Source organism: Channa argus, chromosome 10, assembly GCF_033026475.1.
Source record: "Channa argus isolate prfri chromosome 10, Channa argus male v1.0, whole genome shotgun sequence".
In the NCBI taxonomy this organism is placed as follows: Eukaryota; Metazoa; Chordata; class Actinopteri; order Anabantiformes; family Channidae; genus Channa; species Channa argus.
In genome coordinates, this window is record NC_090206.1 from 15,550,842 (window position 1) to 15,574,615 (window position 23,774).

Genomic DNA, 23,774 nt, shown 5'->3' on the forward strand with positions numbered 1-23,774 from the left:
TGACTTGGTAGCTTAAGTCTTGAGGGCAGGAATATTCCTTATCTTGCTCACAGCTTGCAGCACTAACCAAATGATATCCACCGTGGATAAGGCTGAGCCTGGATAAGAAGGTATTGCTATGAGGTGTACTGCATCTAACTCAGATGATGAAACTCCTCATACAGGTGTATGAGGGCCACCTTAGGGCAAGTCCCAAGCCCGGATAAAAATGGTAGGGTTGCGGCATTGAGGGCATTCAGTGTAAAAACACATGCCAAATCAACATGCATAACACGTTCTGCTGTGGCGACCCCTGAAGGGACAAGCCGAAAGCAACAACATTTCAACATTGGATCACGGTTGATTTAAAAAGGCTTCAAACAGATAAGTGGGATTTTAGTTTAGACTCGATATAAACTCCATGTTCATAAATAACAAAAAGATCAATGGCTTTCAGCTTGTCGCCACAGCGGAACGTGTTCTGCACGTTGATTTGGCGTGCGTTTTTACGCTGAAAGTCCTATTTGGGTGGGATTCGAACCCGCGGCCTTCTGCATCCCAACCCAGTGCTCTGCCACTGATCCACCAGGCCCCCTTCATTAATAATACGACACATTATCAGCATTGGCACAATGCTGTTATTTATCATTTTAGTTGACTGTGAGGCTTCAGATCGATTTTTTTTATTTGTTGTTGTATTTGTAGCAACAGGACAAAAAAACTGTTGCTCTCTCTATTAAGCAGAGAAATTGATTGCGTTGAACACCAGCCAAGCCACATGCATATGTGTTATTTTCTTTTCTCTGTAATATTCTGTGAAACTGATTTGCACTGTTCAAAAGAGTAGGCCCAGTGAAATGAAACACAAAGATCCTTTAAGCTCTTTCCAACCATATTACTGTTTTCACTAACCCCACTTCATCTGAGTCCAGCCCCTTCTAACCCACAGAATTAAAAACCCATCTCCTCACAGTCAAATATCACAGTATCCCCAGTCTGTAATCTGATATGTAATTGTCTAATAAAGGCCTAAAAAGGTTGGAAGTACTTTGCTTATTGCAGCAACGATTTTTGTTTTCACAGTCCTGCTCTCTCTGTCTTTTGTCCCTGTTTTTACTAGTCATTCTTTTTCTGACCCAAACAAATAATTGGGAAGCTAGGCTCAGGGGATATCCCACAGCCTTACAAACAACATCAAATGCCACCTTGTGATTTGACTTCTTGCTGCTGTTCGGTATTCACAACAGTTTTTTATTCCCTTTTAAATCTATAGAGACATGTCTTGATCCTATTCCTCTCATGTGGCTAATAATTCAGGTTACTAATGAATTTATGACCATTCAAGATGACTTTTTTAATATAATTAGTCATAAGGGGAAAAAAACAATTAGGATTCATAAAACGAAATCCTGAGAGAGTTTCGTAGTGGTAGCAGACTTGTCCTTCCTTACCCTTCCATGGTTTCCTTCCACTGCTTTTTCTAGGAACCTTTTTTAAACTCCCACAGGAGACGTATAAATGAAAGTAAGCATCTTCTAGCTGCTTTTGTTTTATCATTTTTTGTGCTGCACCTCCACTGTGTTCACGTAGTCCCTTTCAGTCTGAATAACACAGGAGTTCACTCAGAGATCTGTAGCACCCTCATCAGAAATACTACATGTTTGTTTTTTTTATGTGTAATGATTGTTGGGGAACTCTTGCCTTGAATGACCCAGCTCACTCCACTAGAAATCCAAACTCATAAATGCACTCCTCTTGGTAGTAAGGTACAAACAAAAGAAGCGTTACGATTTTAAATTAGTCTTAAGTGTCCCTGCTGGTCTCGTCAGTTGTGGCCCAGCCAGCGGGTAATGAGACAAGCGTGACTCCCTGTACTTCGCTACAATTCATTGGTTTCAAGAGTTCTGCCCTATAGAATATTATCTTCAGACAAAAACCCTGTTTCCCAGAAGGCTCATGTTACTGACACGTCCAGAATCTGAAAGGTCTCTCGTTAACAACAGCTGTAAAATGAGCTTGGTGTATACTACTCTTTCTCTTTCTCAAGTTTAATCTCTCCCTGTTTCTCTCACTTTCATTTCAGTCCCTTTGTTTCTGTTGTGCATGAAGGAGGATCACGAATTAATTAAAAATAAAAACACTTTGAAGTTGGATACTCAGCCTCAGGGGATTCTGTTCTGTTGCATTTTCTTTGTTACATAGTTGTAATGGCTCAGAGATTCCGCTGCTGGACAGTGTTGTCCTGTTAGCCAAGTGATACAGTGCTTTGTAAAACATTGTATAATTTGTTATTATTTAGAATACAGCTTAATTCTACCTACCATTTGCAATTTCATAGCATGTGTCTTCTCTCTTGCTGTCTCTTACATGACTACTTTATTAAACTTGAATTTGACCTCAGATAAAAGTTGTTTAATGGTCCTGTAACAAAGTAACAATGAGCTCAACCCCCACCTCAAGGTTGAGGAGTAGCGCATTACACTGTAATCGGATTACTCTAAGATGATTTCACATATTGTGCATTGTTAATTTGTCACAGTCAATGTCACATTTGCTACAGAGGAGAATTGCAGAATCTTCGTTAGTCATTGGTTTGCCAAATTTCTAAGAAAAAAGTGTTTGGACTACGAGTTTATAATCACAAATCATTTATTTTTGACTTTATGACTGCAGACTTTGTAAACAGTGATGACTAGAGATTAAATGGTGACAGCATTTGAATTTATGTTCAATAAAGTCCTCATCATAGCCAAGACTCTGTATCATATTTTTCCTACAGAGTCCATATTTTCAGTGTCTGTGGATACTGTAATATAAATAGGAATTTGTTCTTTTTTGTTTCAAAGAGAAACCATCTCTAAAGGAAAGAGGCCCCGGAGCCTCTCAACACAGTGATATCGTATGAGGGGGTGGTGATCTAACCCAAGATGATGGATGTCAGCAGCTGCAGTTGTAACTGTGCCGAGACGGACAGAATAAGGACTGAAGTAGCAAGACACAAAGCAAGGGAAGAGACAGAAAGTCAGGTTAGGGGGAAAGAAGATGCAATGTATAAAGGAGAGAATGGTACAGAATGACAGAAAGACAGATAACGAGGAAAAAGACCCACAGAAGAGACAGAAGCCTGAATTAGAGGGCTGGCCAGACTGGAGCTTCTTTGCCAAGCTGCCCCTCACAGCACGGGACTTGTTCCTATTTCCAGCCCATCAACATCTTCCATCCCTGTTTACTCTCACCGTTCACTCTCATCCCACTTTAAAAGCTAAGTCAGTGAATGAATGATATTACTCTGTGCTAAAACTCTGCCTACCCCAGCAGGCCCCATCGAGTGCCTCAAGCAGCTGACATGCAATTCCTCACACATTCCTGCTTGGCTTTTATTTCCTCTTTCCTACATTCTGAGATGTCTTCCTGTGCTTACCCCATCTCTGATTCTACTTTTTTCTATCTATTTCTCTTTTCTCCACCTGTCACGTTGTAATTATCATTTATTCTAACTCAAAAAGCTAACGTTTGCTTAAATCCTTATTATACGACCCATTTGAACTCTTATTTTAAATTTTTTTGTATATATAATAATTACAGTCGGCATCTCTACGCTGACATTCACAAAAATAAGATTATTCCGCTAAAAAAAAACACTTGTGGCACAGTTGGTAGAGTCGCCCCCTACTGACCATAGAGTTGGAAGTTCGCGCCCCGCAGTTCCCAACCACGTGTCAAGTGTCCCTCGGCAAAACACTGAACCCCCAATAACCCATCTCGCAGTCTCCAGCCGCGCAGTGCCGGTTCTAAGCGCAGCTGAAAGTGAGGAGGGTTGCATCAGGAAGGGCTAAATCAACATGATGATGTGCTGTGGCGACCCTAAACATACGGGATGAGCCGCAAAGACAAAAAAACTAGTAGAATAGTCTAATATTTCCTTTTGCAAATGTGCTAAAGATTTTCACACAAGGTAATAAATATATGAACAGTTGTTGCAACTCAAATGTGTTTTAAGTTACAGACAGTTGCTCTAACCTCTCTGAAAAGGATTTTGACTGCACATGCCATCATGTCTTACTGTCAAATTGTTATCCTAGTTTGGGTTGACATTTAATTTTGCCACATCCTGCATGTCACCACCTATTCAACACTTGCTGGCACCCAAGGCACCCTTTTATTCCTCCTCCATCGCTTCATGTATCCAGGAGTATTTTTCCACACGCCTTCAGTCGAGTTGTCTTTGATGTCTGTTGCGTTGTTTTAATGACTTTGCTGTTGACGGCTGCACTGCTCCCCCCCCCCACACTCTCTCTCTCTGCCACTTGTCCTGCCTGCTGGGCTGAAGCAACAGGAGTGCCAACACAATTCAAGTCAGACACAACCAACTTTTGGGTGGTCGCACACAGGGAGGATGCACACTTGCACTTTAATTACCTACACATATATTGATTAGCACATGTCACCTGCCTGCACAGAGGTATACACACATCTCTGATAACATGCATTTGAAAATGTCCCCTAAATGTACAGGGAGACTCACGCATGGGCTGAAACAAACAGACACACGCACAAATGCATGTATGTAGGGGACAGAGGAGTTTGTTCCCCTGCAGTCTCACGGGAGGCAGCTGGGTTCTGATGTATTAATCATCTTTGTCTCCAGCTTGCTAATTAATGACCCATCTGTCCCCTCTCATTGATGTTCCACTTCAAACTCCTTTACACACACACACACATACACACACAGGACAGCAACACTCCAACCAAATGCTCATTCCAGTGATGTAAGTAACTTCAGCTCTAGTTCCAATGAAACAAGAATTTACAGGCACAGGGAGTCACACCATCTCATCAGCATTTAAGAGCAGAGTTTTTGTGGCAAATTTATCAAGGAAGAGTTCTCCTGTTTGCTGCTGTGCTTTTGGGTGCCAGACGGGGTGCAATCAGGCTTGTCTGTGTGTGCGTTTATGTGCGAACTTATGTGGGTGTATGTGTGTGTTCGTAGGCTTATCAAGTGAGCCCGGGCAGAGTGTCAGATGCAGTAATGGAGGCTTCAAAGACAAGCGCTGCGGTGAGTTTCTTGGCTGCCTTTTAACAACCCCCTACCCCTCCTCCTCCCTCCTATCCCTGCTGCTGGGTTGCAGAGAGGCAGACAGGCACACAGGTAGACACCTGGATGGAAGAAAGAGATGCTGGGAGGGAGATAAGTGGGAAGATAAATAGTTAAATGGGTGCCAAATCAAACAAACAAACAAACGAGTAAAAAAGGCTGAGTGACAGGCAGAGGAGATATTGGAAACCAGGGAGGCTGCTTGACAGACAGACACATAGAGGTACAGTTAGAGTCGTGGCCAGGTGCTTGTCCAGCTCACCTCCTTTTCAGTTGCATGAGTGGAGCTTCTTCAAACACCCGCCGCTTGTCTACTGCTTTGTTCTGCTGTTCTCTTTGCAGCTGTGGTTGTTGTTGTTGATGTTGTTTTGATGCCCATCGTTGTCACCGCCATCGTTGATTTGCTTCCTTTGAATGGCCGTCCTGTTTCTGGCTCATTTGCTTGTTTCCGTTTTATCTTTTGTTTTGTATGTGTTCGAGCGAGTTTATGTGTGTGTGCGCGTGTGTGTGTGATTGTCTTTTATTTTGCATTTGGCAAACAGTCACGGTTAAGGGATAGTAATTGAGTGTTTGATCATTAAAATGTCCAGTGGAGGTTGATTGGTGTAATTTTTCAGGGTCATGTTGGTTTTTTGTTGATTGTTTTTGTTTGTTTGAAGTAAATCATCATATTAAAATACGATATTAAAATAACTACATTACAAGCATTTTTGGCTGTTAAAGACAATATATTGCATTATGTTTTCTTTGTAATGTGTATTTTGTTTTAAGTTCATTGCACAAAGGTGTTATTTTTTGTGTCAACATGCTCTTATGTCAGCAAACTTAAAATATTCATATAGAAACTTACCATCCTTCACCCATCCTGCATTATTTTTACTAGGGCTTTTGCAGCCTGTCCCATCCCTTGAGCCCTCATAGCATTTGGACCCATTTAATAAAGGGTTTCAAATCATTGCTTGTTTGATGGAACAGTAGTTATGCATTTCTACATACTGTTTGCATGTATTGACATTGGGTTTTTAATTTCAGATGTTACTATGCATCCTTCAGCCCATGTTTACAAGAACATTAAACAGATTATAGCATCAATATAGCACAACAGGAGACATGGGATTCACTCAAGCTAGTGGCATTAGGTTGGTGATGGGGCGCTGATACAATAGACATAATGTAGCATCATGTGAGTCAGAATCCAGGCATATTCCTGGGTTTTCATGCTGAGTTTGGCACTTTCATGAGAACAACTCAATGTTAAGAAATATAATAGAAAATCAGTCAAGGTCTGGCTATTGCCCAACAGCTGAATATTTAGAATCCTAACTGACAATGACAGGCCTGTTGTTGATGCGTCCATTATCTCACCTGTCACATTCTGACAGCTCTGCTAATGTTACGTCTTGTCTCCTTGTTCCTTGTTTTCCTTCTCTGTTCTTTTTCCCTCTCTCCCTCCTATCTGCTTCTTCCTCCAAACAGCAAACCCTGGAGAACAACCTGACCAACCTGGTGAAGAGGAACAGCGAACTCGAGAACCAAATGGCAAAGCTCATCCAGATCTGTCAACAGGTTGAGGTATGTAATATGTCAAATATTTGTGTCTTTAGTTAGAAGGAAAATAGCAATGTGAGATTGCGCTGAACAGTTGTGGTGAAGATGGAGCTGAGCTGGAAGGCGAACATATCAATTTACCAGTAAATCTAGATGCAACGCTCACCAATAGTCATGAGGAACGGGACAAAAATTAATAATATCAGGATTACAAGTGGTCGAAATGAGGGTCCTTTTTAGGGTGGCCGGGTGGACTTCAGAACGGACCCAGAACACACTGGAGAAGTTATTTATGTCATATGGCCGGGGAATGTCCAATTCCACAGTTCATGTAGGGAGTGGGACATTCTCTCTCCTTCTTAATTGCACTTCTCGTTGTGCTACCAATAAAATAAGTTCTGTCAGTTCCCCTTCATTGGCTACTCATCAAATATTAAAAAGTTTCAACATTAAAAGTGAATTTTATTCCTCATAGTGGGTTCATAAAAGGTTGACATAATGATTTTTTATTATACAGAAGAAATTTAACTTGGAAGCCAGAGACAAGAACAAACTATTCTTATGAGACAGAGCACACATTTATATCCAGACGTAACTCTATAATGGGCTCTTTTGTGATCTCACAATTAGTCATTTGAAAATCAGTGAATGACTGGTGCAGCGCAATGCAGCAGGAATTAAAACACCAGTTAGGGTCTCAATGACCCCTGATGCTTAGTCAGTAAAAGCACTCCAGGCAATCTGACCTAAACATCACAATCATGCGGGTGACTGTGGATCAGAAGGTAGAGCGATTGTTGGTTCGATTCCTGGCTTCTCCTGTTACATGTCAAAGTGTCCTTTAGCAAGACACTGAACCTAAACTTAGTTGCTCCAGATGAGTGTAGGTCCCCCATCGATGTCTGAGCATGTGCATGATTGTGAGTGTGAATGGGTGAATGAGAAGCAATGTAAGTAATGTAGGAAAGGGCTGTATTAGTGCAGACCACTTACCATTCAGTCCACTGTTGGCTGAGCTGCAATCAAATGATCCTACTTTTAAGGTGCTAAGATCTAAATGTAATGCTTTTACTGTGTCACACAGATTTGTGCCTCTTCAAGGTTATTGTCTAAACTCTGCCTTGTAATACAGTGAGGTCAGTCTCTCATAAATCTCACTGTTTTGAATATTACTTTTAGAATGAATTACTGTTGCAACCCTCAACGGTTTAATTCCCACTGGCAACACCCACACAAAGAATTTATGCTCCGGGATCGGCGCAGATAAGATTATCTGTCAAATAACATATATCTCTCGAAGAGGAATGTTTATTTGACTTGTCACAAGCGAGTGATGTGAATTAAGCTCAACCCGCTTAATTCAGTGGCAACTTTGGATGAGTGGTTTCACTCTGGTGTCCAAGTGTAAACCCATACCTGTCTGCAGCAAAATTATACCTCAGCCAGTCATGTCACTGTTGACCTCCTCCATCGGGGCTTGTGCTATGATTTAATAGAGGTACTATGTGAAGCCAGCCAGAGAGTACTAATGCTTAGCCAACGAGTAATGTCTGCACTGCATTGCTAACATGTGTATGCACACACAACCACACACCGACTTTCTGTCTTAATGCACTCATTCTTAATGCTTTTCTCAATGTGATTTGACATTAATGGACATAGAGGACAAACACCCTTTGGTACCAACATCACTGTGTGTGCAGTTCATTTCTCATTAGCCGGGCCTGACTCCATTTTCTCTGAGTACTCCGAGGTCCATGAAAACAAAATTCATGTGGCCGCTCACGCAGTCAAAATTAAATGATGGCGGCGTGATTCATTAAATGCAGACAAACTGTTCATAAACAGCACACAAACAGAAAAAAGTCTGTCTTCTTTTGTCATTGTCTGCATGCAAATGTTGTCCTACTGCCAACAGCAACAGAATAACATCACTTATTCATCAAAAAGTGAAGGACAGTAACATGGTAGTAACATGTTCTGTTGACTAAAAAAGCAAATCATTAAAATATAATGTATTTTTTCCTACCCTGTGTGCACAAACTCAGAGCTATGGTCTTATGCCATGTCAGTGGCAAAGCTCTAGTTTAATTAATATCGGGGATAAGGCAGGATAGTATTTTCAGGTGTCACATAGGGAATCTTTATCTACGACAGGATGAGGGTGAGGGAGGACAAATGTGCAGAAGAGGAGTGATAAAGGTGAGAAAGAGACATTTAGCAAAGAAATAAAGAATAAGAAAACCAAAAGAGAAAGTTTCCAGAAAAAGCAGTGTTGAGACGGCAAGCAGACAAAGAGAAAAGTAGAATATGAGAATTGGTGGAGTGGTGACAACTGATAAACTTTTTGACCAAAACATATACAACCACTGTGCTGAAGAAAATGTACAGCTATAATGAAATACAGATAGAATATAGAAGACAGATAGAATTCTTTTTTCTGAAGGGAGAAATTTGATGAGTGAGAGGAGTGTGTGGAAATGTAGACAGTCTCTGAAAGGCTTTGAGTGTGACCTGGATTCCTCTTCTCCTTGTTTGCATTATACTATATTGGTCTCAAAAATATGATCAAACACAGTGTGAAACAGCTTCCAGGGTGTCGGCACACACACAGCAGCAATGCAGCTCTGTTCTCCTGGGCGTCTCCTTATGGAGTTATCTTTATTTCAGTCTTACAAGGGACGTACTGATTTAATGAAACGTTTCTTTGATGGGAGATCTCTCTCCGCATCACGTGTTGTTAATGAAATAAGAATATTACTCAGCATTCTTAAAACACAGAGCAAATGGCATGATTCTTGAGCAACATGATTGTTGCTGAGGTAACACACATCACTATTATCCTTTAAACACCACATACTTTAGCTGGCTGGATATTAATAGGTAGCAGTGAAGAGACACTTAGTGAGGCTGTTTGGTAAAAAGCATTTCCCCAAAAAACACTTTGATATTGAAAAGACAATGATTCAGTTGCAAATCAAACTAGATTCAGAGCGAAAGGTGAAATGAAACAAACTTAGTTATATACATAATGTTACCTGTGAATTACATGTGAATGTGTTGACTCGTGTCTGTTGCCTGACTGCTTATAAAACTGCATATGCTGAAAGCCTGCTATAGTTTCAAAGTTTTATACGGAGTCCAAGTGTACTGTAGTTTTATTCCAGCTATCATTTTGTGGCAGCATGTTTTTCCCCTATTCCTTCGGTGGACATCTCAAAGGATGCACACAGTCTTTTTTTTGTACAAGTTTTGAGCAGATTTCTCTTTAATTCTCAGTGGGAACCCTCTTTCAGACATAATGCCTCATAAAAAGCTTGTGGTCTCGAGAGTAGGAATGCTGTCAGTGTAGTGAAGTTCTTGATTTGCGTTTAACATCCCTCTCCTCAGAATTCATCCTGCAACTTTACAGACAAGTAGGTTTATCAGTACTACTTTGTATATTTGTGCTGACTCCGGTGGCCTCAGGATAGTTATCTGACCTGACCCAGGTCTCAGCTTTTTAATGAGATCGCTCCCTGATTAGTTAGACCTTATTAGTTAAGGACACATCACCCAGACACATCTAAATGTACCACAGCAGTGTTCACTGCACCACAGTTTGAGGTGCAGTGAAAGCAGCATCCAGTGTTTCCAACTTCTGGAATGGAGTTGCAAACTGGGACAAACAACTAAATTAGCTCACTGGCAGTGTGTGTGTGTGTGTGTGTGTGTGTGTGTGTGTGTGTGTGTGTGTGTGTGTGTGTGTGTGTGTGTGTGTGTGTGTGTGTGATGGAAAAGTATCAGAAGCCCAGTTTATTTTAACGATTATGTATATCTACTAATTAAACAATGAGTTCCAAGTAAAGCTAAGACCTGTCTAGGTTTATCTGCACTTAAGCTGATCCCACTATGTGCAGAATATGTATCAGCTGCAGGAGATGCCTGTAATACTGCCTAATCCTTTGTATCAGATCTCATCTTGCCTTTCTTTACCTTTGCTCTGATCATTAGTCAGATTGAACAGTTTGCTGATGATTTTTAACTTTATTTCTAAAGCACTGAGCAGTTCCCCTGACAGCCTTATGTGAGGCCATCACAGTAGTGGCATATAATTACATACGTTTCTTCGATCTTTATCATATTGTCTATTGGTATTGGTGTGTTTTTTCTTCCATGTGTCATGTCTTTATATACATACATAATATATTTACATCTCATCAACCTCACTGAGACTAAGGGATCCTATTCATGGTGGTACATCCGTCCCTGCAGTAAGGACGCAGACAGTTTGGCTATTTCCTGACCTTGAAATTAAATTCACTTTCTAGCACTTGGCAGCAAGCACAGCATTAAAATGTAAATTAATCAGTTTAACTATTCACTCCCCAGCTGTACATTTGCATCAATAATTCTCACCAGATCTATATTTCAAATCAGATCTGCTTCAGCAGAGTTACACCACATGAGAAAGCAGTGTCAATACATGTCAGACTGGTCCAGTGTAACTTGGTTTTCTGTCGTTTAAATGGAAGATGGTCAGATTACAGCAGCTCATCACTCCTGTTAATGGTTTGCCGTTTTCCAATTTTCTTTCTAGCAAAAGCTATTCTTGAAATGCTCGGAGTTGCAAATGTTGCTGTTGCAGTTGTGGGTAAAAAAAAAACTGAAACTAGACCAGTGATGTGGCTGAGTTTGTCCAGGACCACACCTTCCAGTATATAATCCACCTCAGCCAGTTCTTTTGCAGATTGCACTGCTCCAGCTTGGAGATTCTCACTAAGTGCGTGTGGCCAAGACTAACGCTAGGCACCATAGTATCTGTACCAAATTCCATGCCTATCCATCCAGATGTTGTTAGTTTACCCCCTCAGCTGGACAAAAACATAGGCACAGACTTAATCTATGATGAATATTCTCATTATCTATGATTATATCCAAGATGCTTAATGAGGGAACAATGTGACTAGTTGCTTTATTGGAAAGTAAACTAAGACAATAGGATACAATTTACGTGCCCTGTGAAGAAGGTAAATACAATCCATGTCTTATGTTGTTGACTTTGTTAGTTTCTAAGGCCATTATTCTTTTACATTCTATCCATAAGAAGTCGTTCATTTATTTGCCATGCTGGTGTTATACAGTACATCTTTAGGAAGTGTTACAGAATCTGTGAATAGGTTTAGACATAAAGCTGTCAGACTGAAACCTTGCATCTGTCTGAGTGCATTGTGTCTGAGAAAACGAGGCCAAAGAGGAGAGGGGGAGCAGTGAAGAAATAGAGCTGGTCAGTGAGAAGCAGACAGAATAGGGGCCAGTCAGACAAAAGTAGAATAGAAAGTAGAGTGTAAAAAGTCAAACGGGAGAGTCTGATGGGAGTGCAATGAGCACAGAATCAATTCAATATGTGAGGGTTTTGGTTTTAGTGTGAGGGTAAGAGTTGTTCTGAACTTAGACCAGTCCTCATTTAGATTAGAATGGGAGCCGCTGTCCAGAGTATTTTATTTTGGAACCAAGATTTAAATATCTTTGCTTGTTGTCTGCAGTCGTGGCCTCAGATATTTACATTTTTATGTCCTTAAACTGAAGTTCAGTGTAACAAAATGTGTTTCTCTGTTCCAACACAGAAACACAAGGCGTGGCCCCTATCTACTTGTGAGCCCTTAGGCGAGTCCCATCGGCCCACCGGCCTACCTCGTTGCTGAGGTCACACAGAGTCACACCAAGTTGAAACTGCAAAATCCCTTATACAGTTATATCATTCTGACACAGTTCTGCTAAAAGGCGGAATATAAGCTCATCATGTTATCTCATAGCCCCAGAGTGGTTGGACTGTGCAAAGTCCTTGGTTCAGATCCAGACGGGACATTTATTTTATGGTTTTCCTCATTGCCATCTTTTCTGTCCTCAATCATTTGTCTACCTTTAGTATCTATCAAACGTGTCAGATGCTGAATAATAATTATTAAGTCTATTATATTTGGTTCTTTATCACCGTTCAGCCTTGATCAAATAAGATTATATACTGTACATAATGTAACATAGTGTAGTACAACATACTGTAATGCCTCAGACAGCACAGTCTGGTTTTTGTGTTGACTCATCATCATAATTTTTGGGAGTTTGTAGGTACACTGCAGCTGAAAGAATCTTACATCGTCTGGTCCAGAGTTGCTGACCATCGTCAGGCTTTTACAGTACTTTTTTTTCTAAACAACTCTCTTTTCCCATTAACTCAATCATCTCCTTAACTTAAAAAACTTTTTATAAAATGATTACATATATTCTGTATGTACTCATCCCAGTACTTTCTTGGATGTGCATAATGCATACGTGGGATGAAACTTTCACTCCAGTCTTTCTTGGTGCAGCATTATGCCACATTTAAGTCTCCCAGCTGCCGCTGTAAACCATTTTATACACCTGCCACAAATGTGCAAAAAAAAAAAAAACTTTAGGATCTCCACAATAATTGAAAAGTTGTGTGTTTTTGAACAATGCTTGTTAACCCAACATGAGTTCGAAAAGATTTGGAGTTTAAGAAAATAAATTGGGATTTGCTATGTTGGGATAGGTGGGTAATTTAGCCGTGTTTGCCAGGGTCTGTGATGATTGGAGCTGTGAGAGTTTTTGTTAAAACTATTGAATGAGCACTGCAACATCATTAAAACTCACACAATTCTCTTCATTTATCTGGAGTCAACAGATTTTCTCAGAATCACGACATAGTGATAGACTACGGTGTAAAATCACAATTTTGGGGGAATGTAAGAGTCAGAGACCTGCTGCATTTTAAATTGAGCTCACATCTGTGTGATTGACAACATCTGGATGAGTGGCACTCTGCTTGGCCACATACGTCAGTCATGTCAGCGTTTGTTGAAATGGCACAGGAGGGTGGTGAATGGTGACTACCAGACATTTAAAGCCAGAACAAATCGGATCACACTTTGTAGGCCACATTTTGATCTTTATGAATCTGCAGCCAAGTAAGAATAGAAATGCATGACCAGGATGAATGAATTGGATGAACACGATGGATGAACTGTTAACTAAATTTGTTTACGTGAGCCACAACAAGAGCTTTGTTTAATTTTTCAATAATTATGATTTTAAGCTATTAATCTTTTGAAATAAGATCCCTTCCACTTTCTGACATTTGAAATATGCATAAAAGCTCTTTCCATTATCCACTATTTTTTGCCTTTGGTCTCTCAGTCTTAACACTGAATGTATTTGCAAGCTTGCTGCAGTTGTTCTTAACATGTTCCAATAATAGGTTTTTAACATGGACTTGGCACTATGATTTCTGTGCACCTGCAGAGGAGCCTGACAAATAGGGGGATACACAGTAGGTAAGAGTGATTTTGTAAGGAAGTGGGAGTGGATAACATTGTCAGGAACTGGCAGAAAATGAAGAGGAAGACATTTTGAGTGAGGTGAAAGAGGAGGAGGATGGAGATTGAAGATTGTTTCTGTAACTCTAAGCTGCCAAGTAGCTCCGTTGTAATTCACAGTGATCCTGGATGGCTGGATTCATCCTGCTTAATTACTAACCTGCAGTCATTAGATGGCTCTTGGCATGCACGTGGGCCTGTGTGTGCGTGTGTGCATGCCTGTATGCGTGCATTTGTCTGAGAATAATGAGGCTTAAATGGATCTTCGTGTTGTAATGGGCTTTGTGCTGTGATCACAGAAACCTGGTTGTTGGAGTAGGTAGTCTGATAGTCTGCAGCACGACAGAAAGCCACAACACTGTAAAATATAAGATGGTCAACAAATCAAAAGACATGAGATGAATCACTATTCTCGAGATTATTGGGGTATAGCAAAAAAACCAAGGAAAGTGTACAGTAACTACAGCTTTGTTTCATTTTACAAAGTTATGTTACTTCCATATTACTCTTTAGACTCTACAGACGAACAAATAGAATAAGCTGTGACAGACAGATAATGGATGGATGGATGTACTTTACAGCAAAAGTTGCTTCCAGTCACCGTTGAAATAAAGCATTTTAACTTGCCTCTCTCTTCATTCTCAGTTTGTTACTAAAAACCTTTTCGAAGAGCCCTCTGCCTCAGTTTCACAACCTTGCAGTACCTGTGACCACACAGATTTGTCTTTGTCTTTAAAGATTTTACTGTCTCGGGGCTTTACCTTTTGCCACACTCAGTCAGAACAGTCAAAGGGTCTCTCCTTGTAAAGCACTCTCTACTGTTTTAATGTACTGGGGTTGTCATCACAGCGGTGCTCTTTGAAGTGTTTGTGAAATTGCTCCTCTTTTATGCATAGTTATAAAGTTGTGTGTGAGTGAAAGCATCCCACAGTCAATGTGCTGCGTTGTTTTCTTTCTGGGCGTATTCTGGAGCAAATCGGATGTCTTTTGTGGTCTGAAAATGTGCTCCCGGACAGAGATGGTGGTGACTCCTGTCATCACTGTGGAGGAGTTGCACTCACAATATAACTGTGTGGCAGCTTTATTGTAGATGCAATATGGGGAAATTGTACATCCCGGTATCAGTGCACAGTAAAGTAGCATACACGTTGAAGTCCTGACAGAGTGCAACTCTCGCAGCAGAAAAAGAAACCGCAGTAAAGTTTCTCTCTTCACTCTGCGGCCAGTCATAACAACAAGACAAATTTCAGGCTGACGTGATTTTAACTCACAAGTTTTCAACTTTACTATGACAGGTCAAATGCCCTCAACTGAAAAAATTACCGGTTATTTTATGCTCTTTTCTGTATCTCAGCAGTGAGGATATAGAACTATTCACCTTTTAACCTGTGCAATGGCTGTTTCAGAAGCTTGTGGTGTAAGTTTAATTGTATCTTACATTTGGCAGACCTGTTGTTGTGGTTCAGTTTTGCAATTCAGCAAGCACCCGTGGTGTTTGGGTAACACCCACACAAGTTTCAAGTTGGCTGTTCATTTAGTGTTTGCCTGAGATGGTGAACTGATGATGAGTTGCCTTGGTAACTTTGGTCCCAGAATAGTCACAGAATCTAGTAAATTGGCATGATGTAAGCAAATCCAGCTAGTGAATTAGGGAACACGGACCCCCTTTTTTTGTGAATTTGTTAATTAAAAAGAAAATTCCAACAATCCTCAACCTTTTTCTTGTTCATAATGAGGCAAAGATACTTTCTCAGCATATTAGGGTCTTTTCTGTTGCCCCATAATTCAGTTTGGACACTTGCATTATATTGACATTGTAGCATCGATGAAGCATCAGGAATTTTTTTCTTTGTAACACAAAAGGATTGATGGTCTTTCCAGTGACCTAATAATAGTGTTCAAAACCCCTTATCTCTCTTTTGTTCATACAAACTTCATTTTGGTTCGGTGCATCATTATCCAGGTGCACATCCTGCTGGAGGCGGCTTTTCCAAATGTTCAGAATGCGTAATGAAATACAAAAACAAATGACATGATCTGCGTGTAAGTTATGATATAAATCGGTCTTGCTTTCACACCAGAAATCTTAAAAAAACAAACTGAGAGAGAAAGGAATACATGGGACACACGAGAGATACAGATTTGTTTTCACACAAAAAATTTAAAATTCCTTGTGGCTGGATTTTTTTGTGTTCTGCATATGCAAATCCGTGTGAGGGCGTGCATTTACTTGATGTTGGAGAGCAAGCCAGTGAGGGTCTCTTAATTTGTTTGCTCACGTGTACCTACTTCCCTCTCCAGGTGAACACAGCCATGCACGAAGCCAAGCTGGTGGAGGAATGTGATGAGCTGGTGGAGATCATCCGCCAGAGAAAACAGGTCATCGCTGTGAAGATCAAAGAGTCCAAGGTAAAGTCTCAGCACGCCTTTATAATTTGTCAGTTTCAGATCAGCTTAACTGACACGTGATTAGAAGAATATTGGAATATTTTGAAGGTGCAGTTAGCAAGGCTAGTGTTTACACATCCAGCCAACATGGAGAAACAAATCCTTGAGACATTGAACTAATGTTTTCAGCCTGTCTTCACCAGTTATCTACTGTATATTATTAGTTTAATTATTAGCAATATGTTGAAGTATTTTTTACCAGCTGCTAACTTTGTCTATCAGTTGTTTGCAGATAGCTTTTTATTTATCGATGTGTACATGTACCCTAAAACCAAAACATTACATAAAAGTCGGCAAAAGGGTCAAAACGGCTGCAGAGAGGAAGGGGAATTCTCTATAGATTTGTCATTATAATTGACCAATTTGACATCATACATACCATTTTGATTTGAGTCTGCACATTAAATATTGATTTTTTTTTTTACTAACGGAGAGATGTCTCATTTATTTAATTTCCAATTCATTTAAATTCAAACACAGTAGGTCCCACTATGAATTGAAGCAGGCAAATTGCTGAACACATCTTAAACAATTTTGCTTGGGGTCACAGTCCACTGAAAGAGAAGCAGTGCTTTTGCACAAGAGAGGAGCTGTGGACAGAATTCTTTATATTCATCCAGCTCTGTCAGTGTTGTTTTTTTTAGGTTGCCTCTGTAGTTGCCTGCTTGTTTACCCAAACCCACATAACATAGATGCTTTAAGAGAAATGGAAGAGACAAGTGAGGAAAAACAATAAGGGAGCTGCGATGGGGCACATACAGACAGCAAACCTGAATTTTTGTGAGATGAATCTGAGATGGTGGCAAAAACTGTTCTGAGCCCCTTACTGCTCTGTTAAAGAGAGTCCGGGATTTGCACGTGTGTGTGTGTGTGTGTGTGTGTGTGTGTGTGTGTGTGTGTGTGTGTGTGTGTGTGTGTGTGTGTGTTTGTGTGCATACACACCAATATGGGGGGTTTGCTCCATGAGCATATACAGTAGGACTTCAGGATAGAGGCAACTCTGAATTGCACCCTGATAGAGGTGAGGTTTTAAATACTTGCAGAGGATCCTCTGAGGTGGCAAAAGAGCTTTTTGGAGTGATGAAAGATTTCTAAACAATGAACTCAAGGTCTGAAGTAGATGTGTTTATGTGTGCATGCTTGTGCATGTGTGTGTTTGGGTGGGAGAGACAGAAGAAGACTGTCAGAGTGTGTCCTCAGTCATTACAGACAAAGAGCATGGCTTGTTCTCATGAGAGTCTGGCTCTTAAAAAGGCTTTCTCACAGAGGTAGAGGAGTAAAATGCAGGTCACTGAGGTATGAGGGAAGAACACATAAAACACCCGAGGTGCCACTTGACTGTTGTCAGCTTGCAGATGATATGTTAATATATGAGGGTGTTTAAGAAAATGAATTAACTCTAACTTGAGTAATTCAAATAATCACAGGTGTGTTCAAATGGAGGTTCGCCAGGGGGGAGAGATCACTTTGCTCATTTGAACAAACCACCAATGCTGCTGTTCTGCTTGCTAAGTACAGTGTCAGAGAGGAAACGTTCACCGCAGACTCTGCAACAGAATAACAGGATTATGCAGGCTTGATCAGGGTGAGCAGAGCTGTGAAAGGTGCTCCCATTCTCTCGTTCACCTCTTCTTAACAAGCTCCATCTCTCTCTAAGGAAACTCAGCAGTCGTGCCTAATCTGTCCCTGCCAAAGCAAAACACACTATTCCCTTGGCCTGATGTGTGCGTGTGTTTTTAGCATATGACAGCCTGTCTTCTAAGCATCTTGACTGCCTCTCTGTCTTCCATTTGTGTTCTTAAAACTTTAACTGCTCCTTTAGAGCCTTGAGGATCAGCATCTCGCTTTTAAAATATTTTCACCTCATGTCTGCAAACTGCTTTGTCTTTGACAGCACATGTGACTTTTACTGTCATTTCACAAGGTTATGTCTTGTAGAGACGGTCTTTATACCCACATAAAGAGGCATTTACCTTGAAATGACCTTTGATAACATTTTACTCTTATCACTGTAAGTAAAGGGAGCACAATATGGATGACATTGCAATATCTTTTCCCACGAGATATAAAACGTGATATAAAACAAAAAATCGCCTGATAACTAAATAGCTCTATTGGGACAATCATGTAGGGAAAGTGAAGTAAAACTGGATCGGAGCAGAGAGAGGAAGCACTGGGCAGAGCAGAGAGAACGGATTCCGAGCAGGTTGGCACCAACTTGAATTGCATTTCGTAATTTTAGCTTTTTCACCAATGTGATTTTTGTTTCTATGGCTTTCACTCCCTCATACATGGAGTCCTTTTCACTAGCAGTAAAGTTAGGTTTCACACTCATACTAATCAACATTTCTGGACAAAGCTGCTAAGAGTTATTTTTCTATCCGTCCAATGTGGAGCATTGTGGTTAAGGATAGTTTTTTTGTTCCATTGTGGAAATTTTGAGGATGCATTGTGCATTCGGGCACTAAATTAAGATTGCAGACAGTAAATGAAGTGCACTATAAAGTACACATGAAGCCATTTTGGACATGGTCTGTAGCAGATAACAAGAGCTCAAGGTTCAGTATCTTGCCAAAGAACTCTTTGACATGTTGCCAAAAAGAACCAAACCAGCAATCGCACCACTACAGCAGTAAAGGCAGATTACAGCGGTGTAGTTAGAGGAAGAGCATCAAGATCTCAATTGAAAGGACCCATCAAGCTGCCATTTTTGAGATGCTTCTAAGCAGAGAAGCTTTTCCAGCAGGTAAAAGGTAGTGCGCATACTTTTCTTTGAGAGCTTTTGATGACAAGCTCTCAACCAATTGCCACCCGTATGTTTTCTGAAATCTTATTTGCATTATTCAGGCCTTGCAAGCAAAAATGTGTTTCTGGAAATATCCAGTAAATGGCTAATCCTGTAGAGGCATTTATACATGGACATGCTATTTTGGCTCTTTTTAGTTTGTTTTTGATTTAAGAGATTTGAGCTTGCTAGCTGTTTTCAGAAAATAAAGCATCTATATTTTACTCTTTGCCTTTTAAAAGTTCACTAAGGTTTCATTTAATTATTATTGCTTTGTTGCAGTCCATACCAAAGCGGGTATTATTCTACAGCTCACCTTAAACTGACACCTCAAACTGGGCTCATTTGGTGAGTTAATATAAATAATTATGATTAATACATTACTTATACTAAATATAATATTACCTTAAAATGGCTTCTTGTTGGCTTCAGTCAGAATGTGTATCACAGTACAGCCAATGATTTGGCATTAAAGCAGGATTATTAAACCCTGAACTGACTGACAGACCGACCGGCCTCTTAATGTGCACAGCATAGTTGTTTGCAATTAAAACTGAAGCTTGTTAACACAGAGATTTGTGGACTAAAACCAGGAATTTTTATACCTCCATCTGTTTGTGCAGAAATATGCACACCACGTATATGGAGTTATTTAAGTGTTTACAAGCCTGACATATCTCTGGTTTGTTGGGTGGGGCAAGAGCAGTGCATTCTGCAAAAACGGGTTTCTAGTCCTTTTTCCAAATCTACATGTCAGTGTTTTTCACTTTAATAGAAAAAAATGGACATAAACACATAAAAAAGACTTGCACTCTGTATGTCTTTTTTTACTGTTATTGAATCAGCATTGTGCTAGTCACTTTTTCCATTCTCCTGTTCAACATGTTGATAAGGTCAATGTGAGTCAACTCTGACTGCAAACCCAGGACTCCATCCTCTCTGCTGCATTCGTCTTCCTGTCACTTTGCTCTTTGCTTTCCTGTCCATGCCTTCATCTACGTACCTCACATCAGCGTGCGTTTACATGGAATTTGCATGTATATCATTAAGTGTTAATGGGAGCAATGCTATTTTTCCCCCCTTCACCAACTCCACTTAGAAGCGAGTGATAATGTCCTCTTGCTCTCTGGTGATGCAAGCTAAATTAATTTCACATACTTCAAATAAATTACTAACAACAGCTGATCAGTGTCCAACATGCTTCCCACAGAGGGTCTGTGCTAGTGTTTTCCTCTTACAGTAATAAAACTTCCTGCTATCATTAGTCTAAAATGTGGTGACACCTACTGTAGCAGGAATCATCCCAGGGGGTGCTGCCAGAGCTGATTTTATATCAGTATTTTAGAGCAATTTGGCAGCAATGCTTAATTATAATTTCTGGGATTGTTAAACATATCTGTGGATTAGTGCCTGTCACAATGATGAATACCTCATACTAAAATCATTGCACTATAAATGAAATGCATTTGGAGACCGGGAGCTCGCAGGCCTGATTTTGTGTGGTAGATGGAACAAGAGATGCATGTAACAAATAGAAAGTTATTTTCAGGCACAGGAGATGAGCACAAAAGATCAATACCACCAGAGGACTGCTTTTGTGTGAGTTCTGCGAATGTTGATGAGAGACCCTTATGGGCTAAAAATTCTTGCATAGTAGAAGAATATGAGACTAGCATCCGTTCATTTGAGGTTGGAATTGTTTTGTGTGGCCCCATTACTAAGGGAACAATTTAACAGTCTAGTCACCAAAACAGCTGAACAAATGAATATAAATCAGTGTGTGGTCTAGCAGCATGTACTGTGTTTGTGTTTGTTCCAGGTGATGAAACTGCGCAAGTTGGCTCAGCAGATTGCAAACTGTCGCCAGTGTCTGGAGCGCTCCAGCGCCCTCATCACACAAGCTGAACAGAGCCTGAAGGAGAACGACCACGCCCGCTTCCTTCAGACTGCCCGAAATGTAGCAGAACGGTGGGTAATGTGGGTAATGCCACACATATCACGCAGACATGCACTTGCACAAACAGATGTATAAGGTAGAAGAAGTAATAAGGTTGATGCTCTTATCTCAGTGGCAGTTTGGAGACCACAAGAAAGTTCAAACCCTTCTTATGATTACACACAGAGAGCTGTCTCAAGACGTAGGATGGGTTGTCCACAAATGCTACTTGCATTTCTGTTTTGTCCGCATGTCAAAATGTCCTTCGGCAAGACACAGTACTTCAGCTTGCCCCTGGTCAGTCAGGCCAGCTCTTTGCTAGTTCCGTTGCCAGTAATGTGCCAAATGTTATATAAATGTAATGCCCTCTGAGGCTGTCTTCATCCCTTTGTCTTTGTGCTAATGTAATTATTTCCAGTAATTATTATAAAAGTGTGATATATTCTAAATTTGTAAAAAAGTGTAACCAGCCCAACTCCCACATATGAGACTGATTATAGTTAGTTTCATTCACTACGTACGAGAGGAATGAGAAGAATGTTCACAATGAGTGTGGTCATTTTCTCTCTGTATGAGGAGTAGTGTCATCTTCTTTCAAGCCATAAAATATAACTAGTTTTTGATGTATTTGACAATACAAATTCATTTTACTGTTTGTAATTTGTTTGTAAAAAAAAAAAAAACTGCCAAATAAATGTTTCTGTATTAACTGCTTTCTTTCCACAAAATCAAATCCTAGAGTAAGGTTTCTGGGGAAATCAACATTAAACCTCTCTCGCTCTTCCGATCAATGTCAGGCCTCCATTGAAAATCATCTATCATTTAAGGGGCTGGCAGTTTCTCACTACCCCTGCGGATAAAGTATCTGTAATTCCTGGATTCCTTCCTCCCCGCCTCCAGGCCAACAGATTTCTCGCTCTGTCTTGCACAGACAAAGAGACCTGGGTAAAATCTGCAGCTAGCTTTTATTTGGCCCAGACTCTGCTTTTTTTCCAGCACCTGGCTGGGCGCTTTATTGACTGACTGGTTTCTGTTCACTGTGGAACAAAAGTCTCAAGTACTGGTCTGTAACCCTGCCAGCACTGTGGTTCAGGCTGGCCCTGGACACAATCGGCTCGCTGATGCTCAAAGCAGAAGGAGGCACATGTCAGTGTGTCAGTGTCTGGTTTGTGTGTTTGTCTTTGTCAGATAACATAAAACACTGAGGCACTGATACTGAAACTGTACAGTGTCTATATTGTTTATTGTCTACGCATGTATATTTTCTTTCTTTCTCGGCTTTTCTTGTGTTGCTGACTGTGTCTACCACTTCCTCCCTCTTGTCACCTCACTTCCTTCACTTCTCTCCTTACACTTTTCCACCTCTTCATCACCTTTCATCTTTTCTTGCTCCTTTTCTCATTTCCTCTCATCACATCATCTGACCTCATACCCCCATCTCCATCTCCTCCTCGTCTCCCTACGGACCCTTCGTTTCTATACTGACCACGCTGCAGGGTTGCCATGGCGACGGCCTCCTCCCAGGTACTCATTCCAGATGTTAACCTGAATGAGGCATTTGATAACTTTGCCCTGGACTTCTCCCGAGAAAAGAAGATTTTAGAAGGACTAGATTACCTAACAGGTAAGAGATGTGTCTGTATACGGTAGCACTGTCGTCATTGGCAATAACCCTTAACACTAGGTAGGGAGATTCTTTTTTTAGAGGACAAAATAGCCTTCTGTAGGTTGGTGACATTTTCAGACCCTGTGGTATATGAAAGCTACTGGATAACCTTCACACACAGTCCATTATTTCTACACGCTTTTTCTGTACAGTGACATTACATTCTACAGACCAGAAACTATTGTGACAAATGTACACAAGCCACCAGCTTGTGTAAACATGTCCTACAGGGAAATATTTGGGCTAACTCATCACTTCAATCACGTGCTTTACTTTATTTCATAATGCGCCTCAGTATTTATGACCATATGCAGGTTTTATTTCTATGATTCACACTGTTGTTTCCTCCACATGTAGCTCCCAACCCTCCCGCCATAAGAGACGAGCTGTGCACAGCCTCTCATGATACCATCACTGTTCACTGGACATCAGAGGACGAGTTCAGCGTCACCTCCTACGAGCTGCAGTATACCATCTACACCGGACAGACAAATTTCATCAGTGAGTCATGTGCACATACACATATACACAGTGTGTTATTTACAAGTGTGTTAACAAACAAAATGAGATCTGTACACATGACATCTGATCAGAAGTAAATGTTATTTGAGCTTGGACAATGTTCATGTTCGCATTTCAGCAGTATCCATAAGTATATCATTTCAATAATATTTTTAATAAAGGTTTGGTCAAGAGGGATCACATGTGTTTGTTGAACTGTGTTAACAGCTTTTAATTTGATAGAGACCTGGAAAACTGTGTCAAATATCTGATTTGTTTTAACTGTGATCTATGAAGGAAAGAATTCCACATGTCATATCAATGATTTAATATGTTTTAATTATCATCAAGTGTTTTTAACAAATTTTGTTGTTGTTTTGACAATAAAATCCACACAAATACAGATCACACATGACCACAAATAAAGGAAAGGGTAGTTT

At 40.4% G+C, this 23,774-nt stretch overlaps 1 protein-coding gene across 8 annotated transcripts in view; it reads left to right on the forward strand.

Moving 5' to 3' along the window:
- mid2 (midline 2) overlaps positions 1-23,774 on the forward strand; it is a 127,394-nt gene that overhangs the window by 82,314 nt on the left and 21,306 nt on the right. For 6 of the 8 annotated variants that reach the window (XM_067518455.1, XM_067518459.1, XM_067518454.1 and 3 more), the window contains 6 exons: positions 4,970-5,035; positions 6,551-6,646; positions 16,300-16,407; positions 21,051-21,199; positions 22,664-22,791; positions 23,191-23,334. In XM_067518455.1, the coding sequence (XP_067374556.1) occupies positions 4,970-5,035; positions 6,551-6,646; positions 16,300-16,407; positions 21,051-21,199; positions 22,664-22,791; positions 23,191-23,334 (691 nt within the window). The remainder of the gene's footprint in view (positions 1-4,969; positions 5,036-6,550; positions 6,647-16,299; positions 16,408-21,050; positions 21,200-22,663; positions 22,792-23,190; positions 23,335-23,774) is intronic. The other 2 variants (XM_067518460.1, XM_067518461.1) reach the window with 2 other exon arrangements.